Source organism: Schistocerca cancellata, chromosome 8, assembly GCF_023864275.1.
Source record: "Schistocerca cancellata isolate TAMUIC-IGC-003103 chromosome 8, iqSchCanc2.1, whole genome shotgun sequence".
NCBI lineage: Eukaryota > Metazoa > Arthropoda > Insecta > Orthoptera > Acrididae > Schistocerca > Schistocerca cancellata.
The window spans coordinates 576,063,781-576,084,366 of NC_064633.1; the positions used below are offsets into that span (position 1 = coordinate 576,063,781).

A 20,586-nucleotide genomic window follows, 5' to 3' on the forward strand; every position below is an offset into this window, starting at 1 on the left:
TTGCAATTTATCATAATTTATATTGTTATTCAATTCTAGAATTAATCCCTTTAAAATAAATACAGGTGTAGGACATGGTCACAGCTAACCTCCTGTCCTCTTCAACAGTGTATTAGAAAAAATGGTAAGAATTTGGAATGAAAACTCAAAAGAAAATCAAATATCACCAATAAATGTGGTAAGAAAGAAATAGTATAGTGACATAAACTGCCTCGCATTTACAGACAATTTTGCTGGCCTATCTGAAAATCTAGAAGATGAAGAAATATAAGCCAATGTCTCGAAGCAGATAGCCAGTAGAGCAGGTTTAAGAATCTCTACAGAGAAAACCAAGTTTATCATTACTATAAAAACTGCACCACAATTTTTATAAATTGACATTGGTCAAATAGAGGTCAAAAATTCAAGTAACTAGGAGAGATAATTCAAGAAAGTAGATTAGAAAGATCTTCCATAAATAAAATGAAACAGAAAAGTGGAAGAGCATATGGAATAAAAATGTTTAAAATAAAAATGCAAAAATAATGCATTACAGCATTGAGCTTGTGGTGTACAGCGAGAAGTCTTTTAACAAATGCAGACTTATATCTTTTGGACATTTATATAGAAGTAATGGCAATAAGCTGGCAAAACAGGTCTTCAGGTATCTCTGGGGAAATAGGTTGGATCGAAGAAGTTAAAAAAGATTTAGAAATGCACAACATGAAAGCAGAAGAAGCAGCAGAAACAGTTATTTTCAGAATGAAAGTGTTAAATTTAGAAAGATTTCAAGGCAGAAACAGTAAGATAACAAGTATGAAGTTGTCTGTAAGAAAAAGAGAGGCAACAGGAAAAAAATGAAAGGATACTCGAAGAAAGAGTAAGAGCAAATGAGCAGGAATCAGAGTTGTCATGTAGTCTCCAGCTGCCCAGAATGTAAATGAAAACATCTATAAAATTCACCACAGCTGGCAGCATTACATTACTATATGTTTCTTGTACTCTTTGGAGCACAACCATTCCTTATTTTAATTTAGAGGAAGTGTGTGTACTCCAAATATAAACCTTAGTCAAGTAAAAGGCAGGTTAGTCACAGAAGTTTTCTATTTGTTTGTTTGGTGAGATTAATTCTCTCCCTCCCTCCCTCCCTCCCTCCCTCTCTCTCTCTCTCTCTCTCTCTCTCTCTCTCTCTCTCTCTTTCTCTCTCTCTCTCTCTCTCTCTCTCTCTCTCTCTCTCTCTCTCTCTCTGCCTTTTTCTCTCCCTCTCTGGCAAAGACTTTATGGGATACGCCCCTGCCATATGAGTGAGAGCTTGAAAAATCTGTACATCCAATCAAAACATGGAGCTGTATTCTCAGGCTATCTTCTGATAGTAAAATGAAGCTTCTTTATACTCAGTGTGCTTAGTGTCAAATACAGATATGGATGGAGCAAACAAAAAACATATATCAATACCAGAAAAGGAAAGTTGCTACTCACCATATAGCAGAGATGCTGAGTCAGGATAGGCACAATAAAAAGATTCACACAATTAAAGCTTTTGGCCATTAAGGCCTTTGTCAGACACACACACACACACACACACACACACACACACACACACACACACACATAAACGCAACACTCAGCTCTCTGAGAATGCAGATGTGTGTGCAAGTTGCATTTATGTGAGTGTGTGTGTGTGCGTGTGTGTATGTGTGTCTACTGCTGACAAAGGCCTTACTGGCCAAAAGCTTTAATTGTGTGAATCTTTTTATTGTGCCTATCACGACTCAGCATCTCCGCTATATGGTGAGTAGCAACTTTCCTTTTCTGGTATTGTTACATTCCATCCTGGATTTTCCATTGTTTGAAAAAACATACACTACTGGCCATTAAAATTGCTACACCAAGAAGAAATTCAGATGATAAACGGGTATTCATTTGACAAATATATTATACTACAACTGACACGTGATTATATTTTCATGCAATTTGGGTGCGTAGATCCTGACAAATCAGTACCCAGAACAACCACCTCTGGCCGTAATAACGGCCTTGATACATCTGGGCATTGAGTCAAACAGAGCTTGGATGGCATGTACAGATACAGCTGCCCATGAAGCTTTAACAGGATACCACAGTTCATCAAGAGTAGTGACTGGTGTATTGTGACGAGCCAGTTGCTCGACCACCATTGACCAGACGTTTTCAATTGGTGAGAGATCTGGAGAATGTGCTGGCCAGGGCAGCATTCGAACATTTTCTGTATCCAGAAAGGCCTGTACAGCACCTGCAACATGCAGTCATGCATTATCCTACTGAAATGTAGGGTTTCGCAGGGATTGAATGAAGTGTAGAGCCACGGATCGTAACACATCTGAAAAGTAATGTCCGCTATTCAAAGTGACGTCAGTGTGAACAAGAGGTGACTGAGACATGTAACCAATGGCACCCCATACCATCATGCCGGGTGATATGCCAGAAAGACGATGACGAATACATGCTTCCAATGTGCATTCACCGCGATGTCGCCAGACACGGATGCGACCATCATGATGCTGTAAACAGAACCTGGATTCATCTGAAAAAATGATGTTTTGCCATTCATGCACCCAGGTTCGTGATTGAGCTCACCATCGCAGGTGCTTCTGTCTGTGATGCAGCATCGAGGGTAATCCCAGCCATGGTCTCCGAGCTGATAGTCCATGCTGCTGCAAATGCCATCGAACTGTTCGTGCAGATGGTTGTTGTCTTGCAAACGTCCCCATCTGTTGACTCAGGGATCAAGACGTGGCTGCACGATCCGTTACAGCCATGCAGATAAGATGCCTGTCATCTCGACTGCTGGTGATATGAGGCCGTTGGGATCCAGCACAGTATTCCGTATTACCCTCCTGAGCCCACCGATTCCATATTCTGCTAACAGTCATTGGATCTCAACCAACGCAAGCAGCAATGTCACGATACAATAAACTGCAATCGCGATAGGCTACAATCCAACCTTTATCAAAATCGGAAATGTGATGGTATGCATTTCTCCTCCTTACACAAGGCATCACAACAATGTTTCACCAGGCAACGCTGGTCAACTGCTGTTTGTGTATGAGAAATGTGTTGGAAACTTTCCTCATGTCAGCATGTTGTAGGTGTCGTCACTGGTGCCAACCTTGTGTGAATGCTCTGAAAAGCTAATCATTTGCATATCACAGCATCTTCTTCCTGTCGGTTAAATTTTGTGTCTGTAACACGTCATCTTCGTGGTGTAGCAATTTTAATGGCCAGTAGTTTATATCAGGTTCATTGGTACAGTATCTAGTGATTCATCATGGCATACACATAATAATTTGTAATAGTTTACAAATAAGTCAGTGTCTCTTTTTTTTCTGTTTGTTAGTGCTGTAAAGGAGGAGAAGTTTAAGGCAGAAACAGCAACTGACAATTTTGCTTATGAGATAGCAATAACATGTCTGCTTTTCTGTATTTTTAAATGATACTAATGAGTACCTTAATATATTTAGAGAAACACAGTTATTTTTATAAAATGTTTCTGTCTTTATCTCACCTTTTTCACACTTAGTGAATTTACTAGTGTCACTTTCTGCATATGATTATAAGTGAAATCTAGTGTTGTCTTTATGCCATTATTTGTGCCCATGTGCCACACATCACTCAACTTTTGATGAGTGGCTGCCTTTCCTTATTTTGTTTGTTGTTTTCATCCTGTAATTTCTAGTATTAAATAAAGATATAAGTTAATGCTATTTTGTCAGATAAAGACATGCTTGGAGACCATGGCTGTTATATGAAATAAAGTGTTACAATGGTATATAGCAAGCAGCCACACATTGGTTTTAGGCTACTTTATTCAAAATGCTTTTTTAATAAAATAACCTAAAACCAATGTGTGGCTGGTTGCTGTACACCATCAACAATTTATTAATGATATAAGTGATTTAAACAGAAAGTGTCAATCTATGTCATGATTTATGGGGGGATATTAAAGACTGTGTATGCAACTGATCAGATATAGAAAGGCCATAAGAATCAGATAAATGACAGATGTGTAATGGTTAATACTTCATCAAAAATCTGATTGTTAAGTAATATGGAAGAAACAAAGAAAATGTTGTTCACAAATTCAGAGCAGATTTTAAAATCTTCTCAAATTCAGATTGTTCTTTTATCAGCCCTCAATAAGCACAGTGATTATTTACCTTCATATCATAATCTGCAAACGATGCTACCACAAATGAAAGTAAATCACTTTAAGCAACATTCATTAACAGATCAGCAATTTCTTCATCCAACAAGGAGCACCCGAAAATACTGGGAAGCAAGGAAAAAAACACCAAGATTCTCTGGTGCCATGGATCCTGCAGAATCCTACAGTTCAAGTAAGTTTAAAAACATAAAACCATTTGCTCAACCTGGAATACATATTGATTAACATGTGAAAAGATAGCATATTATATAATGTTTATTCACTAGTTTTTTAGTGTTATTTATTTTGATAGAAAAAGTCAAAAAAATTTTATACAGGCTCCATATAATAGTACTGTTCACACAGATATTAACTTTCAATATAACACAGTACCAGGCTGCAGCAATTTGAGTGGCAAAATTCTGTATCTGTATTGGCTGACTTTGTGAACATTAAATACCATGAAATTACAAATTAATGAAACATGTTACATTCTTGTAACATTAAATACCATGAAATTACAAATTAATGAAACATGTTACATTCTTGTAAATGCACAGAATGGTTTCAGAAAAGGCAAATCTACACAAACAACTCTCTTCAGTTTCCTAAAACTTGTTTACAAAGCTATTGACAACAAGGAACTGATCTGTGTGTTGTTTATGGACCTCTCCAAAGCGTTCGATCTTATAAATCATAATCTGCTGCTGTTAAAACTGGATAATTATGGTGTCCATGGTATTTCCCACAAGTGGTTCAAGTCATATTTAACTGAAAGGAAACAAAGGGTACAAATTTCTCAGGATGGATATTCGCACCAATCTGAATATAAAAAAGTTAATAAGGGTTGTTGGGTTGTTTTTGGGGAAGGAGACCAGACAGCAAGGTCATCGGTCCATCAGATTGGGGAAGGACAGGGAAGGAAGTCAGCCGTGCCCTTTGAAAGGAGCCATCCCGGCATTTGCCTGGAGCGATTTAGGGAAATCACGGAAAACCTAAATCAGGTTGGCCGGACGCGGGATTGAACCGTCATCCTTCTGAATGCGAGTCCAGTGTTTAACCACTGCGCCACCTCGCTCGGTAAAAAAAGTTAATTATGGTGTGCCCCAGGGCTCAGTATTGGGACTATTGTTATTCTTGATATTTATTAATGACCTACCTCAACAGTTTTCAACAGCTGAGACAATATTATTTGCTGATGATACCAGCTTAATTATGAAAGGGAAGAATGACTATGAGATGCAGCAAAAAATCAACAAAACAGTAAAAGTGGCAGAAAAATGGTTTAAAGGTAACTGTCTAGTTGTCAATGACAAGAAAACTGTATGTATGAACTTCAACCATATAAGGAACAAAAATAGGACAAATGTAAAATTCACATTATCGAATAGCCAAATTCAGCAAAAGAATCACATAAAATTTTTAGGATTATGGGTGGATGAGCATCTAAGATGGGAAAACCATGTAGAAATGCTTAACAAAAAATTACGCAAGTACTGTTACATATTAAGAGTGCTTAAAGATTGCTGCAATACCGAAACAGTGTTAAGTGCTTATTATGCACATGTGCATTGTCTACTGAAGTATGGAATAGTGTTCTGGGGAAATACCTCTTTTGCAAAGCAGTCTTTTAAGCTCCAAAAGAAAGCTTTAAGATTAATAAGTGATGTTGCTTACAGAGTACCATGTAGAGGTATGTTTAAGAAATTATAAATCATGACTTTACCATCTATATTTATATTTGAAAGCACATGCTTAGTTAAAACCATCAAGTTTCACCTTTGAATAGTGAGATCCACCATTATCAAACAAGGAACAGGGATGACTATCATAGGGATGTGCACATAAAATCAAAATATCAGGACAGTGCTGTTTACAAACCAAAAATTCTGTACAGTGCATTGCCAGATAGCATCAAAAAATATCAAACAGTAATACATTAGAAAATAACTAAAAAATCTACTAATAAACAGCAGCTTCTACAGCATTAATGAATAGCTGGAATTTTGCTCAAATCTGTAGATCTATTTCAGAACTCTCTAAACAAAAATTCATAATTATCAACCATACCTAGATAAAACCAAACTTCTTTCATCCATGTATGTATGTAATTATGCACCTAGCTTTTGTGCTGAATGTTACTATGCCTAGTTAACTAAAGTACTGGTATTTAATAGTTTTAGTAAAATCAGCCAAGGGGTTTCGCAAGCTTTTCTTCTATCTGTATGTAGCCTACATAAGCAGAATAATGTTTTTGTTATAAAGATGTGTTGATACCAATGATAAGATTTTGTACATGATGTAAATATGTAATATTTTATACTGTCTGTACATTGACAAGTCCAACATCATGAATGTGATAATATGGGTGCTAAGTAAATAAACATGTCATTAAGTAATTTACACATTTGTACACTTGCAATCTGACATGCTTGGACTTGCATATCTATCTTAGAGATTGCATGGGTTGAAATATTTAAATGACAAGTGTCTGGAATGTGTGTGTGCATGTGTGTGGGAGGCAGGGGCACATGGCACTCTCTAAAGAAGAGTCCAAGATACAGAGCTGTGCTCACATAAAATGTTTTCAATGTAGTGCACAATGTATCATTTAAGATTTTAGTATAGAGTTATCCAAAATGCAGATTTCATTAAAGGTAACTATTTTCACAGACTATATATCATTGGACGATATAATTTGCTCTAACTATAAATCTACAGTCCACGTTAAGAAAAGCTACCCTGAACATAGAAAGAGACGTTCCTCTTCATCTGATACAGAACCACCAGAATATAAGTGAAAGAATCCAGAAGCTCAAAATAAATGCTCAAGCAGCAATTATTGATCAGCAATATAAATCACAGGATAATGAAAATTTCAACATTATTGTGGAAAAACACTATTAATGACAGCCAATAATACTTCAGCACATCAGCTGCAGACAGGCACAGTGAAAATACTGTTACACATCACAGCTTTTGGCCAAAGCTTCCTTCAGCAAAGAAAATACACACATATTCACACAAGCAAGCAAACATCACAGACACATGGTCACTATCACCAGCAGCTATCACCAGAATGCGAGTGTCACATGAATAGCAATCTGTAGCAGGGTGGGGAAACGGGGAGGGATAGCAGGGTACAGGTGGGGGGAAGAGCACTGTCTGGCAGGCAGGCACATACTAGAGACTTCCAGGTGCAGCATCGAGAAGTAGGTCACACAAGGAGCAAAATGGAGAATGGAAAAGGAGAGGAGCAATAAAGAAGATGAGCAAGGAACAGGAAAGGATGGATGAGTATACTGTCAGAGTGGCACAGAGGATTAGGGAATGTGAAAAGGGGGTTGGTAATAGGACGAGAGAACGGAAACTGGTGGGTGGAGGATGTGTGGACAGTAGGTTACTGTAGGTAAAGGCCAGGATAATTTTGGGAACAGAGAATGCGTTGTAAGGATAACTCCCATCTGCACAGTTCAGAAAATCTGGTTTCAGAGGGGAGGACCCAGATGGCCTGGGTTGTGAAGCAGCCATTGAAATCAAGCATGTTGTGTTTAGCTGCACCTTGCACCACAGGGTGGTCTAATTTTCTCCTGGCCACAGTTTGGGAGTGTCCGTTCATTCTGGTGGACAGATGGTTGGTAGTCATACCAATATGAAAAGCTGTACAACAGTTGCATTGGAAGTGGTATACAACATGGCTGGTTTTATAGGTGACCTGGCCATTGATTTGGTAAGATAAGCATGTGTTGGGACTGGAATAGGAAGTGGCGAGGGGGTGTGATTGGCATGTGAATGGACTAGGATATTGTCAAGATTGGGTGAGCAACATAACACCACTTCAGGAGTGGTGGAAAGATATTGGGTAGGAAGTCACTTACTTTAGGACAGGAAGATAGGTAATCAAAGCCCTGGCAAAGGACGTAGTTCAGGTGTTTCAGTCCAGAGTGGTGTTGGGTAATGAAGGGGGCATTTTCTTGTAGATGCTTTTGGGAGTGGTGGGAGGATTGGGGGTGTATCAGGAAATAGCAATGGAAATCTATTTGTTGACTATGCCCTGGGGAAAGTGTCTGTCTATGAAGGCCCTGGTGGGACCCTCGGCATACTGGGAAAGGGAGTTCTTATCACTGCAGATACTCTGTCCCCAGGTGGCAATGTTGTATAGAGTGATTTTATTGATGTGAAAAGAATGGCATCTGCCAAAACGTGGGTACTGTTGGTGGTTAGTGTATTTGATCTACATAGAGGTCTGGATGGAGTCTTCAGAGAAGAGAGCGTCATTGTCTAGGAGGATGGCATGCTGGTTGAGGAGGACCAGGTGAAGCAGATGGGAGAGAAGAGAAGGTTGTGAAGAAATGAGGATACATTGTCTTGCCCTGAGTCCAGATCATGAAGATATAATTAATTAACCTGAACCATATCAGGACTTTGGGGTATTGGAAGGCTAGGAATGTTTCCTCTAGATGGCCAATAAACAGGTTGGCATATGAGGGTGCCATGCATGTGCCCATGACTGTGCTGCAGATTCGTTTGTATACCTTCCCTTTAAAGGAGAAGTAGTTATGTGTTAAGGATAAAGTTGGTTATAAGAATGAGATGGTGGGTTAGGAGTCTGAAGGATGTTGGGAAAGGTAGTGTTCAGCTGTGGCAAGATCATGGGCAAGAGGGATGTTGGTGTATAGGAAAGTGGTGTCAAAAGTGACCATTAGGGAACCAGCAGGTAAAAGAGTGGCAATGGTGGATAGTTGGTGAAGGAAGTGGTTGCTATCTTTGATGTGATAGGCTAGATTACAGGCAATTGATTGGATGTGTCAGTGAGGCCTGATATTCTTTCAGTGGGAGCACAATAACCAGCTAAAATAGGGTATCCAGATTTGTTGTGGCAATGATGGTATTGGGAAGTGGGAAGTGTCATAGTAAATGGACAAATGAAGTTATCCAAGCTGCCATCATCCTACTAATGCCATAGGCACCATTATTCTTACCCTATCCCATCCACAGTGTTCCTCCTCTTCAATACATCATAGCACCCAGACCCCGCCGAGTGGACCTTTTCAACTTGCCACATCCCCTAAAACTCCCTACCAACTCTTCAAATCCAGAGCCTAACAATCATAGAACACTGTTGTTAACCATTCCACCAAAATCCTCAGCCGCACTGAAGTTTCAGTCCTATTCAAAGGCCTCACCTTTAGGCTAACACCCAAATTTAACCATATTGGACTAGTCAAAGACCTATTCTCCTTCTCCTGATACCTGCAATGGAAGCACTTCTTTGCCTCAAATCCCTCCAACCAAAACCAACCTATTTCCAACATTGAACTCTGCCTCTTGCAGTTCATACCACCATCCAACCTCATCCCCTCCCACCTAACCACGTTCTGATTATCTTCCAGGAATTCCTTGCCTCCATCTTGGCTTCACCATCCTTTGCCAGGTCCCTTCCTAAGAACATCGACCTTTCAGCAGAAGAAAGGACAGCCATACACAATCTTAAAACAGATCCTGACCTAACCATCCTCCCTGGAAAGAAAGGCTCCACCACTGTCATGAAGAGTCATAGTGATTACTGGTCAGAAAGCCTCTGCCAATTGTCTGACCCATCTACCTATAAACACTGACAGAATGATCCCATCCAAAGGGTCCAACATAACCTCAAATCCCTGCTTAAGGTCTTAGGTCCTTCCCAGAACGTCTCCCCTGAATCAATTTACCTTCTATACCTGTGACACCCACTACATCCACTTTCCATATGCTCCCCAAAATTCACAATCTTAACTATCATGGGTACCCCATTGTAGCTGGTTACTGTGGCCCCACTGAAAGGATTTAGGCCCTCATTGACCAACACCACCAACCAACTGCCCATAATCTAGCCTCCCACATCAAAGATATCAAACACTTCCTCCTCCGACTCTCCAACAACCCCCCGCCTTTACCTCCCTTTGTTTCTTAATGATCACTGTTGATATCCATTTCTGTGCATCAACATCCCTCATGCCCATGGTCTTGCCGCAATTGAATACTACCTTTCCTAATGTCCTTTTGACTCCAAACCCACTGTCTCATTCCTCATTCTCCTATCCAACTTTACTCTAACACATAACTACTATTCCTCTGAAGGGAAGATATACAAACAAATCCATGGCACAGCCTTGGGCACCCGCATGGCACCCTCCTGTGCCCACCTGTTTATGGGCCTTTCTAGAGGAAGCCTTCCTTGCTTCCCAAAACCCCAAATGACTGGTCTGGTTCAGGTTCATTGATGATATCTTCATGATCTGGACTCAAAGCCCACATGGTCCTCTCCAACCTAGCATGACACCTTTCTAGATGTTGACCACCTCTTCTCTGATGGCTCCATCCACATTTCTGTCCAATTCAAACCCACTAACCACCAACAGTACCTACATTTTGATGGAAACCATCCCTTCCACATCAAAAAATCCCTCCTGTACATCCTTGCCACCTGTGGCCAGTGTATCTGCAGTGATAAGAACTCCCCTTCCAGTATACTGAGGGTCTCACCAAGGCCTCCACAGACAGACAGTATGCCCTGAGCATAGTCCACAGATTGATTTCCTGTGCCATTTCCACATACACCCCCAACCCTTTCACCACTCCCAAAAGCCACCCATAGACAAATTCCTTCTTCATTACCCAACACCACTCTGGACTGGAACAACTGAACCACATCCTTCGCCAGGGCTTTGATTACCTGTCATCCTGCCCTGGAATGAGGGACATCCTACCGAAAATCTTTCCCACTCCTCCTTAATGGTGTCCCGTCATTTTCTCCACCCCCACTCCCCATTACCACAACATCCTAGTCCATCCACATGCAACTCCCAATCCCAATCCCTTGCCACAAGTACTATATCCCTGTGGAAGATCCAGGTACATACTTGGTCAATCCACCCACCCAGCACTTCCTATTCCAGTCCTGACACAGGTTTATCTTACCCCATCATGGGTCAGGCCACTGTGAAAGCAATGTTGCACACCAGCTTTTTGTATTGGTATGACTACCAACCAGCTGTCCACCAGGAAGAACGACCACCACCAAACTGTGGCCAAGAGAAAAGTAGACCATCCTGTGATACAATGTCCAGCTGAACACAACATTCTTGATTTCAGTGGCTGCTTCACAACCCATGCCATCTGGATCCTCTCCTGCACTATCAGCTTTTCTGAACTACACAGATGGGAGTTATCCTTACAACGTATTCTCTGCTCTCGAAAGTATCCCAGCTTCAACCTACTGTAACCTACTGTCCACACACCCACTACTCACCAGCTTCCATCCTCTCATCCTGTCACCACCTCACTTTCCACAGTCTTTCATCTTTTTGTCATTGTACTCATCCATCCTGTCCCCTTTTTCACTCCTCTCCTTTTTCATTCCCCATTTTTTCCCCAATGTCCTACCTCTCGATGCTGCACTTGGTGGACTTTTGTACCTACTTGCCCTGTCAGACAGTGCTGTTCTCTCCCCCCCCCCCCCCCCCCCACATGTACCTAGCTATCCCTCACTCTCCTCCCTCTCCCCTCCCCCCACTCCAGATTGCTATTCATGTGACAGTTGCTTTCTGGCCAGAGCTGCCAGTGGTAGCAGTCATGTGCGCATGAGGTGTGCTTGCTTGTGTGAGTTTATATGAGTTTTCTTTGCCGAAGAAGGCTTTGGCCAAAAGCTATAATGGGTAAAAGACTTTTTGTTGTGGTTGTCTGAAACTCAGAGGGTCATCGTTTGGTGAGTAGCCACTATCCTTTTCCTAATGTTGTTAATATTTCAGCTTGGAGTTTCCATTGTTTGACACCAACAGATAGGTTCATAAGTCATTGATAATGCATGTTCACTTGTTAGTGGACAATCATAGATACGACTTCCCACTTACACAGAATCAAATGAGGAAGTCCAACTAATACAGACTCGCCTTTCAGAAATTAATATATTTCCAGTTATGGCCAATCCACGGATGAACTAGATAATGCAGTGTCAGAATTTGAATTAGTGCCATCAGCACTAACATCATACAGTGTGAAAGCATGTTATTTCAAAGGTCAACTCTTCTCTCCTATCGAATTTACAAGGTTCTTGAAAGCCACTAGGCATACTAAAAAGGTCCTCTCAGTAGCAAAACAATTCGCAAAAGACACCAACTCCCTAAAAATTCAGACAGAAAAGAGAATTTCCAGAATGAAAAATTTTAGAACAAGACAAAATTTTCAACATCTGCCTCACCTTGGAAACAGAAATTCCAGCATGGCAGGCATCAAGTACATTCACATAAACTTGCAGTGTTCTGGTGGTGCAATACACAGTCTTTAGGAATTTGTACAAGGAAACATCATAGATATAGTGTTCACCGAGGAACCATACTGTATACAAAATAAAATCTATGGAATAATGCCAAAGTATGGAAGTTTCAGTGCATGAATAGAAAGGAAACTGCCACAATAATAGACACCAGCAAATTTTGAACTGTTATGCAGACACGGACATTGTGGTAACAGAAATAAAAATTGGAGGGGACATACAATCTGATTTAGGAAAAGTTGATAAAATTTTGTCTATTAGAAAAGGGCTGGAATTCTAACTGCCACTGATAGAAATGTGGCATGGTTCAGTAACCAATAACTTGAAAGAATACTTGAATATGATAGACATATCCATTACGACTGAAGCCAGTGACACAACAACTTTCACAAGTAACGGAGGCTAAAGTAGTATTGACACACAATACAGTACACTCACATGCTACCTAAAACACACCACAGTTCCCGGAACTCCTGAAGATAGACATTAATTGTGAATATTGTATCACGGGCATAGTCCCTTTGACTGTTCACAGACATTACTAAACCCTCCCAAAGGTGTAAGCAAACATGCATGAGCTGCACCTATTAGACAGGGGGGGGGGGGGGGGGGGTCTGACAGCCAATCAGTTCCAGTCATTCCACCAGGAAGGAGGTACACGGCTTGTGTTGTCTGTAGTTCAGCCATGCTTAGACTGTCAATAGTGGTTTGATTGCATCGACTTTGTTACTTTGTGCCAGGAAGGGCTCTCAACAAGGGAAGTGTCCAGGCATCTTGGAATGAACCAAAGCAATGTTGTTCAGACATGGAGGAGATACAGAGAAACAGGAACTGTCGATGATGTGCCTCGCTCAGGCCACTATTGCAGTGGATGACTGCTACCTACAAATTATGGCTCGGAGGAAGCCTGACAGCACCACCATGTTGAATAATGCTTTTCCTGCAGCCACAGGACGTTGTGTTATGACTCAAACTATGCGCAATAGGCTACATGATGCACAGCTTCACTCCTGATGTCCATGGCGAGGCCCATCTTTGCAACCACAATGCAGTGTGGTACTGGTGGGCCCAACAACATGCCGAATGGATCACTCAGGATTGTCATCATGTTCTTTTCACAGATGAGAGTCACATATGCCTTCAACCAGACAATCGTCAAAGATGTGTTTGGAGGCAACTGTGCCTTAGACACAGTGTCCAGTGAGTGCAGCAAGTTGGAGGTTCCCTGATGTTTTGGGGTGGCATTATGTGGGGCTGACATATGCCGCTGGTGGTCATGGAAGGTGCCGTAACGGCCTAACGATATGTGAATGCCATTCTCCGACTGATAGTGCAACCATATCGGCAGCATATAGGCAAGGCATTCATCTTCATGAATGACAATTCGCGCCCCCATCGTGCACATCTTGTGAATGAATTCCTTCAGGATAACAACATAACTCGACTAGAGTGGCCAGCATGTTCTCCAGACATGAACCCTATGAAACGAGCCTGGGATAGATTGAAAGGGGCTGTTTATGGACGATGTTACCCACCAACCACTGTGAGGGAGCTATGCTGAATCACTGTTTAGGAGTGGGACAATCTGGACCAACAGTGCCTTGATGAACTTGTGGATAGTATGTGACAAGGTACCAGTGTGTACAGCAATGTGTACCACCACCTCTGAAGGTCTTGCTGTATGGTGGTACAACATGCAATGTGTGGTTTTCATGAGCAATAAAAAGGGCAGAAATGATCTTTATGTTGATCTCTATTCCAATTTTCTGTACAGGTTCTGGAACTCTCAAAATCGAGGTGATGCAAAACTTTTTTTGATGTGTGTGCATTAGTGGAATGTAGCAAAGAAGTATGGTATTCAGATTATAAAATCATTCACTTCAGTATAGGAAAACATGTGGCTAAACTCAATGAAAACTTGATTTCAGACAAATTCATCACTGACAAATTTGATGAGTATGTCGTTGAAGAGCTTCTCTATGAATATTTTAAACAGTGCCACAGTGAACACAAGGGAAATAGACGATAGGGTGGACCATTTAGATGAAAGAGAAACAGAAGGGGAAAAAATTGAAGATGAATATAAAACAATTTAAAAAATGGATTGCAGTAAAGTGACACATGCAGTAACAACCAATTCCTGGTCTGCACATGAATTAACAAAAAAGATGAAAAATGCAAATGCAATTAGGCAACTTTATCAAAGGATGAAAAGTGATGAGGAGTTTACGGTACATAGAAAGAGACCACACTTCACCAAAGAGAAGTAGTAAACAGATTGATGATGATAACTTTGAAGAAATCAAATAATACTAATGTAGAAGACACAAACAAGTATAAGCTTGATTATTTTGCACCAACATAGGAAGAAACAGCAGATAATGAGCATCACAAGTAAATACAATTTCAGACACATAAAGCTGTAGAAATGACTGATGACAGAATATTTACAGAACAATAAATCCGTGAAATATACGGTACAGTCATATTAATGTGACCAATGCCTATGTTCAACATCAACTTACATACCACTCACGTACTGCAGGTGGCAGCTCTAGTGTTAAAGGGTATATAAAGTGTTTTAGGGGAATGCAGAAAACAGTAAAGTCATTGTTGTAATGCAAAAATGGAGTGATTTATCTGACATCAAAGAGTGCATGATCATTGGCTTTTGGTGCAAGGGTGGAAGCACTTTTCAAATGGCAATGTCTGTAAACTGTTCATGTGCTGCCATGGTTTTAAGTATACCACATATGGAAAAATGGCATTATCCAAACTGACACTGAGGCAACTATGGTGCACCATGGGTCATGGATGACAAGAGTAAATGGAGGCTGTAGAGATGTGTACATGTGAATAGACATGCAACTGTTGAGCAACTGATCACCCAGATGAACACAGGGGCTACCAACAGTGTCTCCTCAGTGACTGTTCAGTGAATATTGCAGCTTGTGGGTCTCCACAGCAGGCACCCAGGTCATACGCACATGGTGACTGCTGTTCTTCAGCAACGAAGGCTGAAACTTACAAGCCAGTACCAGAACTGGATGTCCACTTAGTGGAAACAGGTGGAGTTTTCAAATCAATTGGACAGATGGCCATTGGACCATCTGAAAGATCTAGGCCAAAGGAGGGGTTGCTATGATCTGGGGCATGTTTTTATGGCTTTCCCTGGGTGATTGCATCATTCTGGAGGGTGTAATGTATCAATATAATTATTATGTTCACTCCTACATGCAGTTCGTTTTTCCTCAGCATGATGGCATCTACCAGGGGGACAATGCAATGTATCATACAGCTTGCAGTGTACGTGCATGGTTTGAAGAGCAGCAGGATGAGTTCACTATACCCACCTCGCCACCAGACTCCCTGGATTTAAACCAAATTGGGAATTTGTGGGACCACCTCAACAGGGCTCTTCATGCCATAATTCCCTCAACTGAGAAACATAGCATAGCTGACCACAGCACTGGAGTGAGCTTGGCTCCACATCCCTGTTGGTACCTTCCAGAACCCCAGTAGCTCTCTTCCTCCATATCTCACAGTGGAGCATGCTGCAGAAGGTGGTTATTCCGGCTTTCGGCAGATGGTCACTGGATAGTGTTATAAAAAGATCGAATCAAAATAATAGCCCTGGGGAAAGTGGAATCAACAATACAATACTCCTTCACATGTTCAGCCTTTTTCCAAAGTATGTCACAGTGATGTACAACACTTGCTCAAAACATGGCTGTTTTCTGAAGAAATGGAAGAAACCCAAAATAAAATCAGTAGTAAAACTGAGAAAGCAGAACAGTACACAAGTTACTAAATAGCAGCCAGTTAGCCTCCTGTATAGAGGCAAAAGTGCTGGGAAAACTGCTAATAAATAGAATCATGTACTTTGATTCTTCAAAGGACTTATTAAAGAACAACCAGTATGGTTTACTCATTAGAGAAAAAACGCAGTAGACACTTTAGAAGCAGTAAAAAAAAGGTTTAAGATAGTCTGGTGCAGTGCCAATATGTGTTAATGATAAGCCTGGATGTACAAGGAGCCTCGGGTGCCATTTGGTGGCAGATGCTGTAGACTGAGTTTTCTGTGTCCCATTACCATCACTGTGAAATTAGGAGAGACTGCTAGTCTCAATGCTAGTCTTTGGTGCCTCATTGGAAAAATATTCATTTCTAATAATTCCTTTTGTAGGCTATTGCCATTCTTCCTCCCTCTCTTCCACAACTGCTTTTTGTGATGTTTGTTTCAGGAAGGTTTTGGAATGTTTGATATAGCTAACTTCCTCATGTGATCTGGTTGCCTCTTTGCCAACTGGTCTGTAATTTCATTTCTGTGTACGTCTGTGTGAGCTTTAATCAATGTAAAGTCTGTAATGCAGATTTTCATCTGCAGCATTCTAATCTTATTTCTGAAAACTGAAGGCTCACTACCATCAATTCAGAATAACCAACAGTGTCGTATGCCCATCTGCTGGAGGTAATCAAACTGTAGACTCCATGTTATTGAAATGTAGCAGCTTGAAGAGGAGGAGAAACATACTACCAAAAACGGTAATCTTGAAACATGGAAATTGGCCAATTAGCAAAGATGAACAGGTATAACTCTTTTTAAGGTACTTCTACAAATTCTGTAATTCAATACAATTTACAAATGTAAAAATTTCAGGCACCAGTCCCAAAACAAACTCTGTACTAATTTGAAGTAAACATTGTAAGAGAAACTATGCAATATTTAAAATATCTTTTTTGTAGGTATGACAAAAGTTGTGATTAAATTAATCAACACATGCAATATTACTCTTTGTAATGGATCATGTTAATATAAATAACAATAATAATAATAATAATAAATAATGGCTCATTGTCACTAGACTTAAATATCTACATCTACATCTATATATAGGCCTATACTCTGCAAAACACCGTGAGGTGCCTGGCAGAGGGTATGTCCAATTGTACCAATTATTAAGGTTTCTTCCTGTTCCATTCACGTATGGAGTGCCAGAAGAATGATTGTTTGAATGCCTGTGTGTGCAGTGATTATTCTAATCTTAGTCTCATGATCCCTATGTGAGCAATACATATGGGATTTTTGTACGTTTCTAGAGCAATCATTTCAAGCTGGTTCTTAAACTTTCTTAACAGACTTACTCAGGATAATTTACCTCTACCTTCAAGAGTCTTTCAGTTCAGTTCCTTCAGTACTCTGTGCTCCTCTCTTATGTGTTAAATAAACCTGTGACTATTTGTGCTGCCTTTCTCTGTATATGTTCAATATCCTGTGTTAGTCCTATCTGGTATGGGTTTCACACACTTCAGCAATATTCTAGAAGCAGCCACATGAATGATTTGTAAGCAATCTCCTTTGTAGACTGACTACACTTCTCCAGAATTTTCCTAATAAACTGAAGACTACAATCTGCCTTACCTACAACAGACCCTATGTGATCATTCCATTTCATATCCCTACAAGGTGTCACATCCTGTTATATGTTTGAGTTGGCTGATTCCAGCAGTGGCTCATTGACATTATAGGATACTATGATTTTTTTGTTTTGGAAACCATGTGCACCACAACCATATTATTGTCAGTGTATTTTGGATAAACAGTGGCATCGGCTGTAAAGAATTAAATCCTTTAGTTTACTGATTGATTTTGGTCTTTATGTGACGAGCTTCAGTGCAAACTATTTAAATATTCACTTTTACTGCGTACAATAATTTTGAAATTACAGAACAATCTCTCTTGTGACCTTACCAGTTGCTGAACCAACATACAGTCAGAATGTATGTTGGAACAACAGCTGCTGTCATGAGAGAGGTTCTTCTATAATTTTAAAATTATTGTATGCAGTAAAAGTGAAGATATCTGTTGGAAGTAATCATCACAATACATGTTACACTTCATAGAAAATGTTGTGTTATTATGATATGGGCCTATAGTTTGCACTGAAGATGGGCATACAGAGACAAATCGGTTTGTAAAATAAATTCTTTAAGACTGATGTTGCCATTTATACCAAATATATTGACTTCTACATCTGACAATGTCTCCTCATCCAAGATAACATACTGTGTCCTCCCAACCGAAAAGTCACCATTTTCACTTGATATGCCATATGATCATACTTTTGAAAATAAGCATAGACACAGTAATGAGTCAAATGCTTTTCAGAAATCAAGAAATAATACATCTACCCGGTAGCCTTGACCCAAAGCTTTCACTATGTCATGTGAGAAAAGTGTGAGTTGGGTTTCACATGACTGATGTTTTCAAAATCCTTGCTGCTTGGCACTGAGGAGGTCATTCTGTTCAAGATACTTCATTATGTTTGAGCTCATAACATGTTCTAAGACTCTACAACAAGTTGCTGTCAAGGATACTGGATGGTAGTTTTGTGGAACATTTCTACTGCCCTTCTGGTAGATGGGTGTGACTTGTGCCTTTTTCCAAAAATTGGCAAGATGTTTTATTTGAGGTATCTACGGCAGATTATACCAAAAAGAGTGGCTAACTCAGCTTCAAATTCAGTATAGAAACTGACAGGGATTCCTTGGATCTCGAGCTTTATCAGTTTTAACGATTTCAGCTGTTTCTCAATGCCCCTGACACTAACACTTAATTGTTTCATCTTTTCAGTGGGGCAATTCTTCTGGGTTTTCCTTTGTAAAGGAACATTTGAAAATGGAGTTAAGCATTTCACCATTTGCTTTCTACCCTCAATTTCAGTTCCTGTCTCATTTGCCAGGGACTGGACACTGACAGCCTTTACATGTGACAAGATTTCTTTGGATTTTGTAAAATGTCATTTGACAATATTCTGCTATGGTAGTTGCTGAAGGCATCACGCGTTGCTCTCTTGACAGCTGAATGTTTTTCATTCAGCATCTCTCTATCTATAGACCTACACTTTGTTTTACACCTGTTATGCAGTAATCTTTGTTTCTTTAGAATTTTCTTGACAGTGAACATATACCATGGAGGTTCCCACCCTTTATGAACTGCTTAACGGGTACACATGTATCCAGTGTGTGGTCAACTATTCTTTTAAGCTTGAGCCAGAGTTCCTCTACATGCCCCTGACCTGTGCTGAAAGTTTCAAGTTTCTAATTGAGATATGACATTACTGATTTTTTTATCCTGTTTACTGAGCATATATATCTTTCTGCTTCTTTTAGTTGACCTTTGTACTTTGGTAATCATTGTTACCACAACCGTGTCATGGTTGCTGATACCAATCTCAATATAGACATCCTGAAAGAGGTCACATCTGTTTGTTGCCATTTGATCGAATATATTTCAATAATGAGTAGGGTTCCTAACTAGTTGTTCTATATAGTTTTCAGGGAAGGCTTTAGTAAAGTTTCGTGAAATGTCTTATCACACCCACTGCTAACAAAACAGTAATTTTTCCACTTAATTGTTGGATGATTAAAGTCTCCACCGATGATTACAGTAAGATTGGGGAACTGACGCATGAGTGAACTGAGGTTTTCTCTAAAGTTTTTGGTTACATCAGGAGATGAGTCTGGTGGGTGATAGAAGAATCCAATTATCATTTTATGACCATCCCTGGTACTGAGTCTTGCCAAAACAATCTCACATGCAGCTTCAATTTCTACCTCACTGGATTTGAGTTTCTTGTCTACTGCAACAAATACACCACCTCTATTTCCCATTTGCCTGTCCTTTTGATACACACTTTAATTTTTTCCAAAAAATCTTGCTGCTATCGATTTAAGGTTTCAACCATCTTTCTGTACCTAATATTATGTGAGCTTCACTGATTTTCATGAGCACTTCAAACTCTGGCACTTTGTTGCAAATGCTTTGGCCTTCTGTCATTAGGATTTTAATACTCTTACCTGTGGGAAGTATTTCCTTGCAGAAACAAATATAGAAGCTTTGCCTTCAAAAATAATAAAGGACACTCTAAAAGAGATCTTTGACTTCATTAGCTTCTTCAATCATTGCTCTGACTGTTTGTCCCTTAAGCACTATTTTGCCAACTACTTGTGTCTGTTTTGGATCTTTCCTTTCCCTCTTCTTGCTCAAGTCCAGTTTCATTGTCCTACTCCTATATTTCCTCTTTGCCGTACATGCTTGTATAGTCTT

General features: G+C 40.1%; 1 protein-coding gene across 1 annotated transcript in view; it reads left to right on the forward strand.

Moving 5' to 3' along the window:
* LOC126095693 (uncharacterized) overlaps positions 1 to 20,586 on the forward strand; it is a 97,664-nt gene that overhangs the window by 43,108 nt on the left and 33,970 nt on the right. The window contains exon 3 of the mRNA XM_049910446.1: positions 4,248 to 4,355. Within this exon, the coding sequence (XP_049766403.1) occupies positions 4,248 to 4,355 (108 nt within the window). The remainder of the gene's footprint in view (positions 1 to 4,247; positions 4,356 to 20,586) is intronic.